General features: G+C 45.2%; 1 protein-coding gene across 2 annotated transcripts in view; it reads right to left on the reverse strand.

Annotated features, from left to right (window-relative positions):
* Positions 1–16144, reverse strand: part of ZNF827 (zinc finger protein 827) — a 245795-nt gene that overhangs the window by 6557 nt on the left and 223094 nt on the right. The window contains exons 9-13 of one of the 2 annotated variants that reach the window (XM_027866996.1): positions 13210–13347; positions 10373–10544; positions 8305–8471; positions 1195–1386; positions 500–677 (exon numbers count right to left, since the gene is read on the reverse strand). In XM_027866996.1, the coding sequence (XP_027722797.1) occupies positions 500–677; positions 1195–1386; positions 8305–8471; positions 10373–10544; positions 13210–13347 (847 nt within the window). Of the gene's footprint in view, positions 1–490; positions 678–1194; positions 1387–8304; positions 8472–10372; positions 10545–13209; positions 13348–16144 lie in introns of both variants that reach the window. The other variant, XM_027866998.1, reaches the window with a different exon arrangement.

The raw sequence follows: 16144 nt of genomic DNA on the forward strand, positions 1-16144 counted from the left end.
AAATAAAAGTCCAGTAGTATAAGGAATACGAGAGGCAGCTGTGTAGTGAAAAGGGCATTGGATTTGGAATTGGAGTAATCTCTGTTTTTCTCCAGTGTGACTGTGGGTAAATCACTTAACCTCCCTGGGTCTCAGTTTCTTCATCTGTAAAATGTGGAGGGTTGGATTAGATGACCTCTAACATTCCTTCCAGCTCTAAGTTAATGATTCTCTGAATGATTTCATCCTTGTGAATGGCTGGCTGGCTGACACAGCCTAACGTGCTTCCCCGTCCCTCTGTCCCTCATCTGGCCTGTTCCTGGGAGCTCTGTGGAAGCAGGACATTAAGAGAAATCCACGGCCATGTAAGGCCCCACAAAGGACAGTCCCCACCCACACCAGGCGGAGAGGACGGTGTACCCTGACGCTGCCTCCCCTTGCAGCCTGTCCGGCCCAGTCTCTGCCCGCAGGGTAGGGGATTGAACAACGCAGTAAAAGGTTCGGTACTTGCTTTCCTTACTTGAGCCCACCAGTGGGGACAGTGTGGCACTTCTTGTGCTCCAGCAGCTGCTCGGGAGTCTTCATAAACTTGTGGCACACGTCACACTCAAACATCCGTGTGATAAGGTGGATCTGCAGGTGGCGTTCAAACATGTTCTTCGTCTTGCAGACGAAGTTGCAGAAAACACATTCGAACCCTGAAAGGACCAACGTGTGTGTAGGTTGGGGGGGGAGGTGCAGAGGAGGGGAGAGGAGAGCGTGAGAAGGGGCCGGTCACCCTGCTTGTACCTCCCAGTGTCCCTCTTCCTGCCTGCTCTACACTGCCACCTCCGGTTACACCTCCTAGGGTCACTAGGCTGAGAGAAGACCGGCGTATGACGTGAGCATCCGCCCTCGCCCTCAGACACTGACTCACATAAGAATCAACCCAAAAAGTAATAATAATTTAAAAAAAAAAAACCCAAAGCAGTCAAAATTAGACTCTCAGAGCTGGAAGGGAATGAATTTGGAGGCCATCTAGTCCCCCCTGTACCTGAACAAAAATCCCCTTAACAACAAACGAACATCCCCTGCCATGGGCCACTCAGCCTCCCAGGCCTGCTGTCTCATTGCCATGGGCTGGGCCTTATCTTCAAGCCTCCGTTAATCTGCTGGATGGTGGCTGACAACAGCAGGCTGGGGAGATGGGGCTTGGGGTGTCCCGTCTCCCTTTACCTTTCTCTGACTTTTCTTCCGTGTTCATTAAGGACTGGCTCCCAGGCACTACGGAAATGACCAGGAGGTTGTTGCCTCCCTTGTTTTTCTGGGTGACGTCCGAGTCATCTTTGCTGTTAGCTGAATCACTAAGTGCCGACAGAGAAGATGAAGAAGGACTGTTGGATTCACTGGGAGTCTTTCTCTCTTCCCCTGAAGGATAAGACAAGCAGATGCCCCGTTAGACAGTAAGGCAAGATCGAACAAAGCAAAACAAAAATGACCACAAAAAAAAAAAAACCAAGAAAAAAGGCAGTGGGGTTCTGCCAGGGGTGGGGGGGTAGGGTGCCTCCAGCACAAGGCAAACTGACTGAAGAGCCAGTGGGAAATCTGGCAATGAGGATGGAGGGGAGCAAGCATCTTCCCTGACTCTGCTGGGTTGGAGATTGAGGCCCGGGGCAGAGAAGTGGATAAAGGATGTGTCTATATATAGATGCCACTGATGTCAAATCCTAGAAGGGCGTGGCTGCTACAGTGATGGAGAGAAGGAAAGAAACATTTATTAAATGCCTACTATGTGCCAGGCACTGTACTAAGTGCTTTACAAATATGATCTCATTTGGTCCTCACAACAGCCCTGGGAGGTAGGTGCCATTATTATCTCCATTTTACAGTTGAAGAAGCTGAGGAAGGCAGCTTGCCCAGAGGCACACAGCTAGTGAGGACCTGCGGCCAGATTTGAGACGAGGTCTTCCTCCAGGCCACCTAGCTGCCTCTACTGGCTGTAGAACAATCTAATTGTGACGTGACTTCACTAGCTCAGACCACACCAAACCTAGCATCTTCTTCTCGTGCCACAGGCCTCACGGTAGGGATACTTTTGTGATGCTGCTCTCGTGGTCTGGGAAGCACTAGGTGTTGGGTGAGTTTGGAGGTAAGCGGGCGATGAGGAGACGGCGCCAACTGAGAGGAGCAGGAGGGTGGGGACCTAGAGGAGGACCCCTGGATCACAGAGGCAGAGCTGGGAGTGATTTCAGAGGGCATCCAAGTTGGCTCTCTGATGTTACAGAAGAGGAGGGGACCAAGGCCTAGCGAGATGCAGGGATCTGCCCCAGGTCACTCAGGAGGTGGCTGAATATGGATTTATGTGGAAGTGAATAAAAGTGGTCGCAGGAAAAAGATCCACCCTGAAGGAGAAGGGCTCATCAAAAGGGCACAGAAGAGGCTGAAGTTCCTCGGACAAAGGGAGTTTTGATTCCGTGCCGCCATGGTGCAGAAAGCATCTATGCCCAGTTCTAGTTCGCTACTGAAGATGGACATGATGCTGCATTTTATCTGCTCTCATTGTTTTTTGTGTGTTTCCATATACGTATGTATTCATTTTTTTACTCTGAATTTCATAAATACCAGCTGCCCAAAATGAGTATTTCCAAATACAAAGTAATACACAAAGAGAGGATCATATGTGACAACATGAATTTCCATTATGTACATATTACTTTTAAAAAAGCATATAATAAAGTCAACATAGTACTTTCAAACCTGTCCTGCTTGTCTGTGCTTCCTTCTGAACTTTTTCTGTTCTCTTCTGTGCGTATCTATCTATCAAAATAAGCTTTGTTGTTGCCTTTTTTCCCTTCAGTCACTTCTAGATATAGACTCTCCCCTACCCACCTAAGCCCTACAAGTGAGGGCTGAAACAAACAAACAAACAAAAACAAACAGAAAATGGTTAAGCAAAAGTGAGGGATACTAAGAGTGACAATGCATGCAACATTCCATACCTGCAGTCCCCCAACCTCTCCCCCTCTTTTAACCATAACCTTTGATTCTTGATTCAGTAACTACTAGAATTTCTCTCTCCTAATTGAGGGCTACATTAATGAGAGTTGATGGAAAATAATTGATGGAACTTTGATCCAGGTTAAGTTGCCTAGGAAATTGGGACTTGGGACTTGTTCTCAAGGACTATCTAAACCATATTTCCCAATGACAGAAGAAACCACAGCTGACATTGTAAGTCTAAATATTGGTTTCTAGAAATCTCCATTCTAGGCACAAGCATTGGAAAATGTATCTTGTAGGAAGAGTGAGGAATGATGGATGCATGGATGGATGGATGGATGGATGGATGGCTTAAATGCTGGGCAGTAGCAGCAATGAAATGTAAGATAGCCCCAAGAAAGGCTTCCAATGCATTGAGTAGATCACCTGTGGAGGACGTGGTTAAGAATCACACAGAATGAGAAGGTGTGGAGGGACTGTGAGATGTGCAGTACAATGATAACAATAATAATAACAATAACAACAATGATAACAACAGTTAGCATTTATATAGCACTCAATGCACTTTACATAATTATTTCATTTGATCTTCACAAGAACCTTGTGAGGTGCTCTTCTCCCCATTTTACAGATGAAGAGACAGGCTAACAGAGATAAAGTGATGTATCCAAGGCCATAAAGTTCATTGAATGTCCAAGGCAGGATTTTTTATGTTTGTTTGTTTTGGTGAGGCAACTGGGGTTAAGTGACTTGCCCAGAGTCACACAGCTAGTGAGTGTTATGTGTCTGACGTTAGATTTGAACTCAGGTCCTCCTGACTCCAGGGCCGGTGCTCTATCCACTGTGCCCCTCCAAGGCAGGATTTGAACTCAGTTGTTCTGGCCTCGTGTCTAGCTCTCTATCGGTGGGAGTACTCACAATGTTGAGATCCCAGATCCATGGAAGGACTGAAGTAAAGTACCTTGAAGCTAAATCCTCCAGGGGCTTTCTGTAAGACGGTTCTCTTTTTAGTTCCCTTCCTGGCAGTCTGGGTCAGACTAAGACTGAATTGTTCAATAGGAAACAAGGCTTTTTTGGAGGTTCTCTCACCTCCCTTGGTCTTCTCTCACACTCTTAGGCCTTCTTATGTCTGACTGGCCAGAACTCTCAGATGAAGTACCAATGAGGAAGGGTAGACTCAGTATTCACAGAGATCTCTGATGCCAAAGTGGGTGGGTACTTCTTCCAATGATCCTGATTGTTAAGGATTCCTGCCCATCCCTCCTGGTTGACACTTGATCATTTCTTCCTCTAAGTTCATCACAGAGGTTCCATCCAGCATTCTGAGGTCTTTTCTTGCCTTCTCCTGAAATCATGAGGACGCCAATGGAGCACACAGCTCCCTCAATCTTGCCGTGGGCCAGTCCATCTTCTTTTTGGATCATTCATTTCTTTGATGACTTCCTTTCTTCTACATCTTCTTTGTAGTTCCTTCTTTGTGATATGCTGCAGCTTGCTCACACCCCAAATGGGTCTCTCCTTTGTTTTCTGAGTGATACTCATTTTTAGTTCTTCAGAGATTCTAGTATTACATGATACAGCCACACACCAACACTGGTAGAGTATTAAAAAGATGAGCCTTTCTTTCTGGCACTTGCTTCCTTCTTTCTGAATACCAAGGATGTTCTCTTTGTAAGATACTAGAGGAAATGAGGACTCTAGGGTATTTTGAAGGGGTAACTAATTTAATATCAGTACTGCCAATCTATTATGGATTCTACTTACCAGTACAGCTGTATTTTAGAAATGAACAGAACATTTTCTGTGAGGTACCGAATATATCTCTAGAATTGTTTTGCCAAATCCATCTTTTGAGGCTAGCTTATCCAATGGGGTACAATAAATGCTTGCTTTAAATTGCTTTTGAGAACTAAATTTTTTTTTAACATTTCAATTACTATCTTTAAAAATAGGCCTGTATGCCCTAAAGCTTACTGACATTAGACACAGCTACTGAATGATAACAAATTAATAAATACATAAAAGTGCTGAGGTCAAATGCTATCACAAGAAGGAAAAACAGTCCAGATTTTCCTTATTCTCAGCCCAATAGTTCTGGCTATGTCATCCCACCTACTTCTCTAAGCTGATGACTCATATTTCTATAGTTCTTTATGATCTACAAGGCTCTTTCTTCACAATCCTGGGAGGTAGGTAAGACAAATATTATTATCCCCATTTAACAGATGAGAACACTGAATTTTGGAAAGTTAAATAATTTGTCCCTACTCACTGAGGTGGGAGGCATCAAGAGCTACTCAAATCCAGGTCTTCTGACTCAAAATCTAATGCTTTTTCTTTAATTCTCTATATAATTCTCTATTATTAAAAAAAGAAAAGACAGATTCACAAGGACAGAATATACCGTATGTACATATGTATGTACGTATATATGTATGTATGTGTGCATGTACATATAAACAGAATAGACAGTGTTGCAATAGCAGGGCTACCATATGTATAAATAGACACAGATCTACATGCATATCACACATAACATAATGAAAGTGATCTAGACAACCTCTGAGGTCCTTTCCACTGCTAAAATAGTGTGATCTGATTTTGATGGAAGCCCCAGGGTAGTGTAGAAGGAGATTGACCCTTGGAGTGGAAGCCAGCAGACCTAGACTCTAGTTCCTGCTTTGCCACTAAAATCCTGTGCGGATTGGAGCAAGTCACTTGCCCTCTCTGGGTCTCACTTTCCTCATCTGTAAAATGAGGAGCCTAATTTTACCTCTCAAAGCCACGATTATCTCATCTATAAAATGGGGATGATACTAGAGATGAGTATGGGGTGGCGGGACAAAGGTCACAAAATCTCAGAGATGACATCCAAAGGCCACTGAGTCCGAAGGATACTTGATCAAGAATCTCTATAATGTTCCCAACCAGTAGCTGTCCAGCTGTCATTGGACTTAAGAGTCTGGGGAGATGGCGGTGGAGGAGGAAATCATAGCTCTGACATGCTGACCTGAATCAAAGAATCAGACTTAAGAGCTGGCGGGGGCCTTAGAAGTCACCTATTCCAATATGGCCATTTTACATATGAGGAAACTGAGGCTAAGGTCACATAGCTAGTAAGTAGCAGAGTTGGCATTTGAATTGCAGTCCTTGTTCCAAATCCAAGGCTCTTCCCATTTCACCATGCTAGGTCTCAGTTTCTTTTTCTTTAAAATATTGATAACAAAAAGACCTGCAATACCTCCATCACAAGGTTGTTGTAAGGAAAGTCCTTTGCAAAAATCTTAAAGCACCACACAGATCTTCTGGTAGAGGTAACAGAAAATGATGCTAATTCAGCGCCCTGCTCAATGAAGAGCCCAAACCTAGGAACAAGGAGGTGGGAGTAAGGGAGGTGGGGGGATGGGAGGGCTGGAGCTTGGTACTCAGGAAATGACCACATTTAAGACTGGTCAGTGGTTAGCGACAGACGTCCTCTATGGATACAGGTTAAATTTGAATCCAACTTTTCCTAAATACACATCCTAGTCATAACAGATGGCACGCTCCCCTGGGAAGTAGTTCCTGCAGGGTACAGCCATATTTGTGTAAGGGTACAAAAGAGGATGGAGAAAGGGTGGCGAGCTGAAGAAAGGAAGCTGGGATGTTTAAAAGGCCCACTGCCATAGAGCAAGTCTGGCTTTCTTCCATTCATCACAGAAATGCTCATTTTAATTTTCACACGGGCACCCCAGCTCACTTGCTGTGCATAACACTAACATGGTCATGGTCAGAAAGCTGCTTGTAAAAAATGACTCTCTCTGTCCCCCAACCCTCTTTCCCATCTCTCCTTCTCCCTCCCTCCCCCCTTCTCTCTCTCTCTCCTTCCCCACCCTCTCTCCTGTGTCTCTGTCTCTCCCTCTGTCTCTCTCTTTTTCTCTCTCCTTTTCTCCCTCCGCCCCCACCCTGCCCTCTCTCCTATCTGTCTCTCCCTTTCCCTCTCCTCTCCTGTATCTCTCTCTGCTTCTGTCTCCTTCTCTCTGGGACTCCAAGTTTTATCTGCTCAATTTACTGCCACAAACAAGCTTTTATTACTGTTGGCACCACAGAGCCAATGCAGCCTCAGAAGAGTGAGACAGATTCTTGTTGGCCTCGCACATCATCTGCACAGCCATCAAGGAAATTCCAGCTCCAGGGTCTCACTGGTCCAGATGATGGGATATAAAGGGGCTGACCCAACACAGAGGGCTGGCAGTTAGCAAAATCAGGTTTTAACGCGTGAGCATTTCAAATGGGAGGGGAGCTCATCTTCCTTCTCCCTTAAAGACTTCCACGTCTGTGTCATTTGTAACCATCACTTCTGAGATGGTAATTGCTTCGTGGAGTCAAAATGTTAAGATCATTAAGTGGAGGAAGTTAACCAGACTGGTGCGAGAGAGGAATGAAAGGGGATCTATTGCTGGCCAGCTCTTTGCCATGGCCTGCAGAGAAGCAGGACAGTTACAGGAGGTTTGGGGTTTTCTTCTCCAACCCTTGACCTCACTGGCTTCATTAGAGGAAAGGCTGCAAACGATATGCTGGACCACGGTGAGGGCTGAAAATTCTGGGGGGAGGATCAGAATGTCTCAGAACTAGAAAAAGCAGGGCCACAGAAACCTCCAAACAAGAAGTTTTGAATTCACCGCTGACTGGAAGATTTCATTTGGGCCTCAGCCAGCAAAACTCAGCCCTGGAGGAGGCTAGCAGCCTGGGAGCAGCTCTCCACCCGGCCTGGGCCCAACGGCTTCTGCGGCTTAACGATCTTTCAAACTAGCAAGGGGCAGTCCACGTCTGGCAATCAGCTCAGGGCTGGCAAAGTCAGCTCTGCAAGGGGATGGCGGGTGCTCTTGTCCTTCAAAATGTGGACAACTCCTTAGCTTTTCAGGGAGCATGCAACATGACCCTCTGCTTGGCATCTGGAGGGGTGAAGGTATTCCGGAGGAAGCAAAGGTCAGTCTCTGGCGGAGATAGGAGGGACACAGCTGACAAGTCAGAGGGGTCTGGCTTCCCTTCACGAGATGAGAGGAGGCTAGGGGTGGGAGGGAAGAGGCACCCAGGGAAGGAAAAGAAAGGGATTGCTTGGGATGACAACCTGCAGCATGCTTTCCACCTCTTGGCAGGAAGGTGGAGGACTACAGGTGCAGAGTGAGGCATACTCAGATGAGGCTGTTACGTTTATTTGTTTTCCTTATCTGTACTTCTTGGTTATACGAGGGTTCTTTGGGGAAGTATGGTAGGAGAGGGGAGGGTCATTGGGAAGTGAGATCAATATTAAAAAAAGAGAACATAAATAAAACAGTTTGGGGAGGGAGAAAAAGCAACGGTCACCTGTGTGCTTGGCGCTGATGTGAGCCTTAATATCAGCCTCTTCCATGGTGACAAAGTCGCAGGCGGTGCAGCAGATTGAAAACATCCACTGTTCCTTGTCCACGTGGAGGGACATATGACTGACAAACTGGACATTGAGCTCGGTCTCAAAACCACACACGTGACAACTAGAAGAGAGAATTTAGAGAAAGGGAGAGGAAAAGAGAGAATAGGAGGGAGAAATAGAAAGAAGAGTAAGAAATACCAATCGCTTTTTTTAAGAATACATTTTTATTAAATCTTTTTATTTTTACATCACCTATATTTATTCTGCGTTTATCCCTTTCAGGACAGTGAGGGGAGTGGCCCTGGGATTTTATTGGCATAGGGAACTCTCAGAAGAGGAACCCTCCCTCTGCCTAAGCAGGCTGGATACTTCTAAGAGTCACAGAGAGCTGACCTGAACACAGGCGCTGTGACTTGCCCAGGGTCAAACAGTTAGTATGTGCCCGAGGCGGATCTTGAACCCATCTCTCGCTGGCCCTGAGGCTGCTTCTCGGTGCACTACGCTATGCTGCCTCTCCTGCCTTATAACAAAAAGCAAGAAAAGGAGAAAAGAGCCGAGTTTATAAAAACTGATGTGTTAAAAGTCTGATGTTATCACGAGCAGCGCTCCATACCCCAGGTCTCCCAATTTTGCAAAGAAGTAGCTTTCTCATAGCTTTTCTTTGGGGCCAAGCCTGACCATAATTTTGCAGCATTAGGGTTCCCTTGTTTTGTGTTGTTGCTCCCTATGGAATTGTGTTAACAAAGAGAGAGCATCAGTTTCCACTTATTGTGCTCAGAAGGCCCCAACTTTACAAACGCCTTTTCTCCCCATCAAAAAAGACTTGAGTTTTTCCACTGGAAACATTCTTTTTTCTTCCATGCTGAAATGTCTCTGAAAAAGTGGCCACCCTGCCAAATGGATTACATGCTGGCATAATACAACAATCCCATACATGCTATAATGATGCTAAATAATCATAAAGTTAATTAAAAACTACAGATTCCAGATGCTGCCCATCACCTAGCTGATTCCTCTGGGCAGGAAGATGTACCGCAGCCCTGCCAAGATGCTGAACAGGGCGGGTACGCTGAGTAACCTGGAGCCCCGTGCAAACCCCAGGAGCCTCCTCTGGCTCTGGACAGCTCCCCCGTGTCAGGAACAGTGGGGCCGTGCACGCAGATCTGCATGCTGTGCCCAGAATGCCGGGGAGGTCTGTTATAGGACCTGCTAGAAGCCATACTGTTGTGAAAATGACTGTGATAAAGGCATATTTGCAGCCAGGCTCTTTGACCTCCTCCCAGGGTTAGGCAGATAGAGGAAGGATACAGAAACTTGGGTTTTATAGCAACCAAACTATCTGCCAGCTCCTGGACCTATGTGTGCTTCTGGTTTGCGGGGAGAGCTTTACAAACATTACCTCATTTGGACACCACAACAACCCTGGGAAGTAGATGTTATTATTATCCCCATTTTAGAGTTGAGGAAACTGAGGCAGACAGAGATTAAGTGACTTGGCCATGGTCACACTAGGAGGTATCTAAGGCCAGATGTGAACTGAGATCTTTCTGACTTCAGTTCCAATGTACTATCCGCTGGACCACTAGCTGCCTCTAAGACTCTTAGTCTTAAGTGGGGTGGGTAAGAATAAAAAAGGGTAGGTAAGGTTTGTATGCAGCACTGTCTCCCTTATCCAAGGATTTCAAGAGTCATTCTTGCTAATTCTTCTTCCCTCCCAACCTTAGAAGGCACATCAATATTGTGCTCAGCTGCACAGAGCTCTGACTTAGCACCTGGGGCCTGACCTCACAAAGTCATTGGAGAGAGAACTTCTTCTCCCCTGGGGCATACAAGAGCCACTGACCCAGGACCTGGAGCTGGACACCTCAGGCTGCAGGGCTTGAAGCATTTCAAGGGAGAAGGGAAGTCCAAGCCTCGTTCAGACCACCCCTTGGAGCTGACAGGCCCCTTGCTGTGACTCACTAGAAGGCTGGCAGCCAAGAGCTAGGGATCTTGGGGGCACAGCCCGTTGCTGGCCCTCACCTGTAATAATAAGGGTGCTTCCTTCCATCACTGCCTTCCGAAGTGACGGCGCTGACAATGTCCTCGGTGTCAGTGCTCACCAGCTTCACGGCATGGACAGTCAGGTGCTGGTTCAGGTTTGCACGGCACTTAGCCGCATAGGGGCACAAGTGGCATTTGAATTTTCTCTCCTCTGCAGGACAAGGAGAACAAAGAAAGCAACCCCCAGCCCCCAAATCAGAAATTCAATCACATCACCTTAAATGCCTCACTGCTGGAATGCACACAAGGAATGAGTTGAGTGTCATTTCAAAGAGGAAACCAGAGCCCCCCGTAATGGTGAATTTCTGAGAGTCCTGCTGACCAGGCAGGTATATGGCCACTGGACCCATTTTTTGTAGCCCTTGGGACCTTGCCTGTGTGGACATTCGGAGGGGATCCAGCCTCCCCTGTCACTCAATGTATTTGTGGCCATGCTTCTTAAGGGTTAAAGGCAGAGCAGGAGCAGGAAGAGAAGGGACAATGCCCACAGGATCACAATTTAGGGGCAAGCTGTGCCATTTTCTGAGCTCTGGTCTAGGTCAGCCAAGAGAATTAAAAACTGAATAGTATTAAACAAAATGGCCTGACTCATGAAACAATTTTATTTAAAATTTTCATTTTTCTTCTTCATTTCCAACATATAAAATGGAAAGTTTCAGTTGGCTTCTTAATAGAGACCAGTATGTAAGTGAGATGAAGGCTCCAGGATTATTCCCTGGGGTAGGGGTGGGGGTTGTCATTCTGGATTCATTTGCTTCAATCAAGCATCTGAAATTAAAGTGGCCTGCTTCATTTTCCTGAGCTCTAGAAAAAAGTTTGACTGAGCGGCAATGGAGTGCAAGGCCTTTCTTTAATTTTCCCCTCCTCTGCTGGGTAAGTTACTGGGTCTAACCAAGGAGAAAGTTCTGGCCTTACTTGATTCTGATGAGGGTCAAATAAGCTAACAGAGGGGATGGTACTCCGAGAAAACTGGAAGACTTGTCCTTTCCATTATCGTTTCTACTTGTGTTAGACTGTCCTTGATTTAGAGCTAGAAGAGATCTTAGAGACCATTAAGTCTTACTCCCCCATCTTACAGATGAAGACACTGAGGCAGAGAGGTGGCAAGTAACTGAGGCAGGATTTAAACTCAGGTCTTGTGATGCCAAGCCCAGAAGACTAGCCGTTGAGATGCTAAAACTATGAGTATGACCAGAGAGGCAGCATGGAGCTGGCCTGGAAACCAGGAAGGCCCGGGTTCAAGTAGTGCCTGTGGCACCAGACATTTTATCTCTCGTTGTTCTAGGCAGCTCAGTTCTCTAAGTTGCCTTGGTAGGGGGCGCTTCCTTGTCTAAGAGTTACCTATACTGTATGCACCAGTATATAAGGAAATATACCTACTCCTACATAGAAGGAAATCACCGACTTGAGTCTCTCTCCCTACTCTTAATCCTCCCAGCACTATGACTATGCTGGCAGGGCCTTGTTTACAAATGGGGCGTGTGTGCCAGAACTCATTTATGCAGCATCGCCCCCAAAAAACTGTTCTCTAGGTGGGTTTGGTTCACAAGCCAACCTGCCCGACTGATGTACTGTGCTAACAGTACCACAGAACTTAAGCACCATGTTTAACAGTATTTCTATGGGAAAATGAACCAAGAGTTTCTAACTCAAGGCATCAGGAACACACATCTCCCCTAGAGCTAAGGCTGTTGAACGAGGGGCTTTGGTGCCCAGAGATACAGCCCTGGCAAGGTAAGAACATGGAGATCAAGGGTGAGCAGAGATGGGAGTTCTGGATTAAGGAGGAGATCTAAAGTCTGTGGAGAATGAGGGAGGGAGCGAGGTTGGTAGAGGAGAGAGGAAAGGAAGGATTGGTGGCCTGATTCTCCCTTCCTCTCTCCTGGCCCTTGCCTCTCTTTTCCATTCTTCATAGGATCTTGGGACCAAGACCTGGAAGAGAACTTAGAGGTAATCTGGTCCAATCTTGTAATTTTATAGATAGGGAAACTGAGGTCTCAAGAGGACAAGCCACTTGCCCAAGATTAGAAAGTAATTAGTTTTATCTACTAAGCCATAATTGCTTTCCCTAGCTGTTTCCTCCTCTACTGCCTCAAAGATTTGGAAGAGTAGATGCAGGATGCAGGTAAGGAGAGAGGGGCTGGAAAGCCAGTGGAGTGAATTGAAGGTGATTCCATGGGGATAACAGGAGGGTGGTTTTTTCCTTTTTTTTTCCTTCATCTCTTTCCATTTATCCTTCCCCTCCTGTTCCTCTTCCCTTCTGATGACCAGTCCCAGGTGGGAAAGGAATATGTGTATGGTAGTTGGCTTTGATAGGACTGGAATTTTCTCCTCTTTTTCCTCTCTTCTTTGCTCAAGCAGAGCTGGGGGCTGTGAGAGGAGGTGAAAAGCATTGATAGAAACTCCCCAACTCCTTCCCCTCAAAGCACATTCTAAGTGTTTAAATCTAAATGAGAAAACCTATAAAAAAGTGGAGCTGGACCACAGCTGTGATCATAACATTTCCCTGAGTCAAATCCACTGAATTTGACACTGTGAGGTTGAGGAGAAACCCAACTGCTACAACATATCCAGAGGAAAGAGGAACCCTTCAAAATAAAGCACAGCCATTCAGTTCTTCTAGTACTTTGTTTAAAGACCAATTTATTCCAAATGATTAAGATTGGAGATGGAAAGGAGAAATGGGCTTTCATCCATTTTCCTAATTTCTCCTAAAGAAATCTGGCATTAGATGGAGAGGGCAGTGGAAGGACTTCAGTTAGGTCCTGGGGTGGTGGTGGTGAGTGTGTATGAGAAAAGCTCAAGGTTCACTTTACCTGTGTGCAGTGAGAGATGTCGGGACAACGTCTGCTGTCGGCCAAACACTTTCCCACATACGTCGCAGGGAAAAAGCTGGTCATTGAATTTCCAGGATGGTAATCCATTTCCTGCCTCCAACCCTATCTTGTCTGTTTCTGAGCCACAACATGAAACACAACGACAAACAAACAAAAACAACACAGAAGAAATTCCATTTTAGTTACATTTAAAGCCTTGCACAGAGCTCATCTTCTGGGGATATGATCAGGGACATAAGCAACAGCTGTCCCAAACCCATCCAGTAGGACTATTTTCTGCATATGAAACTGCTCCTGAAAGCAAAAGCAAATTTAATGTCAAATCTAGGTGAATTCGTAGTTGGATACAGGACCTAGAGATGGAATCTAGGTTTGATGTAAGGAAAAAAAAATATTAAAAACTGAAACTATAGTGGAATGGGCTGCCTTGGAGGGAATGGATTCTCTCCCAATGGAGGCCTTCAGACCCAATTCAAATGACATTTATCAGGCATCTTATATACAGATTCTTTTTCAGGGATGATTTGTATTATCTGACTACTGAGGTGCCATATTGATTCCGACATTTAGGGATCCTCTAAAACAGTTGATTATTTAACCTTTTTTGTATCATGGACCCCTTTGGCAGTCTGATGAAGACCATGGATTCCTCAGAATGAAGTTTTTAAATGCATGAAATATATTGGATTGGAAAAGAAAATAATTACATTGAAATATAAATTCATGGACCCCTTTGGACCTCATCTTATCCAAACATCTCATTTTGTAGCTGAGGGAATGCAGGTCCAAAGAATTAAGCGATTTGCATGGGTTTTCTGATGCCAAATCTTGGGCTCTTTCTACAATACCATGCTGAGTTTCTTCTTCTCTTTGGCTAAAGGTCAGCCGACCAACTACTTACTCAATAGATGTGCAGTGAATGAAAGAACGAGCCATCACACCCTGAGTTCACATTCGTGCCTCCAGAGAGCAATTTAACAAATATTTATTAAGCATTTAGTGTGTATAAGGCAGTGCTCTAGGAGCTTGGAATCAAAATGACAAAAGTAAAACATTCACTGATCTCAAGAAGCTTATATTCTATTGGCGAGAGGGCTAGGAGGGATGACAAATCTGAAGCCCTAACCCAAACAAACGGGTGGCATGTCCAAAGGCAACCTCATATATAAAAGCAGTGGACTGGAACAGATGGTCTTTAGTCCCCTCTAGTCCTAAGAGATAATCATTTCATCAATTTATCTTTATTCCTTTTCACAATCTCCTGCCTTTGTACACAAAGAGTAACCTATATAATTTTGGGCAAAATTCCCTTCCCTTCCCTGAGCCTCATATGTGAATCCAGTGGATAGGACCAGCCCTAAATTTTATTAGCACTGTGCCTTCTTAGATGTGGCCAGAAGAATAGGACAGCGAGGGTGGCACAATGGATAATTTGCGCAAAGTCATGGGGAGGGTTAGACTTCTATTTCTAAACCACGAGAGCCAGGTGGAGCAATTTTTAGCTAAAGGAAGACTTGTCAGACTCTGTAACTGAGCAAAGAAGAGAAGGATAGGCGAATCGGGAGAACTGGTGATGTCACAATGGCGTTTATGACTGGACACCGATGACAAAGCAACACTTGGTAAAACATTTTTATTTGTTGATGCCAGTTTGCTCAAATGTGGTTTTCAGACCCCAGCCTGAGATGGCAACTCTCCCCTTATTGGACAAAGACTGGATGACCAAAGAACTCCAAGTTGGGGAGAGAGAGGAGAAAAGGGAGGAGTGAACAGCCTTCACCTATTGGCCTGGGACAAGCAGTAGTGAGCTGTTCATTGCAACATGACTGCACTCGAGTTCAAGCAGTGGGCATTTCAGCCATGCCGTGCTGATAGGGATATTTTAGTGGTTCCTTTTAACTATGTAATCAAAACACAGCTTCAAAGGAAGAATATGGTAATAATTATACGAGAAGGTCAAGAGGGTACAGGATCGTCCAATACACTCACGACAAGAATGAATTAATTGGGTCACATACCGAACAAGTAGACACAATTAAAAGTAAATAAGTCTTTTAACAATTCCTCCAAGTATTAGTCATTCAAGCTCTTCTGTGCGCTCCAGAAGTTGAAATGTTGCATTAAAAAAAAAAAAAGGTCTGATTTCCTTTACTGAACTCAGGAAAAATAACACCAGCACCACACAATGAAAAAGAAGGACATTGACCCACCACAAAAACACAAGGATAAAGCTGAAGCAAGCAGGAGCCAACCAGGAGGAAACCAACGGGAATCGCAACTCTTCCACTGGATTCCTGTGTGATCTGGAGCAAGTTGCATCCTCTCTCTATGCTTTCTGAAGACAGGAAGACCTCCATTCAAATCTGGCTTGAGATACTTACTAGCTGTGTGACCCTGGGCAAATCACTTAACATCTATCTGCCTTGGTTTTCTCAAATGTAAAATGGGCATAATAGTGGCACATAATAATATGACACAATAATAACTTCCAGGGTTGTTATGGGATCAAATGGGATATCTATAAAACACTGCACAGTGCCAGGCACTATAGCAAAGGGACCTCAAGAGGGCCTCCAATGCAACTGTTTCATTTGATAGGTAAAGATGCAAACATCAGAAAGGTAAAGGGACCTCCCCAGTGCACAAAGGCAGTAAGGGCCAGAGGAAGGATTTGAACCTGGGCCGTCTTACATCAGATCCGTCGGCTCTCCCACTGTATCACACTGCCCCTCATAGAGAAAGGCCAGTTATTAGTTATGGTTATTGGACGTGATCTCTTCAGTCTCCCATAGCCTTTTCACCAGAGCCTCTGCTTTGCACTTATCTCGGTTTCTCTTGGACAACACTGGACTTAATTGGTGGATGGACTTACCTTTTGCCCACTAGAATGGAAGGAATCTCTTAGTTACAGTAG

This window comes from Vombatus ursinus, unplaced genomic scaffold (assembly GCF_900497805.2).
Source record: "Vombatus ursinus unplaced genomic scaffold, bare-nosed wombat genome assembly UNPS02014784.1, whole genome shotgun sequence".
NCBI classification, from domain to species: domain Eukaryota; kingdom Metazoa; phylum Chordata; class Mammalia; order Diprotodontia; family Vombatidae; genus Vombatus; species Vombatus ursinus.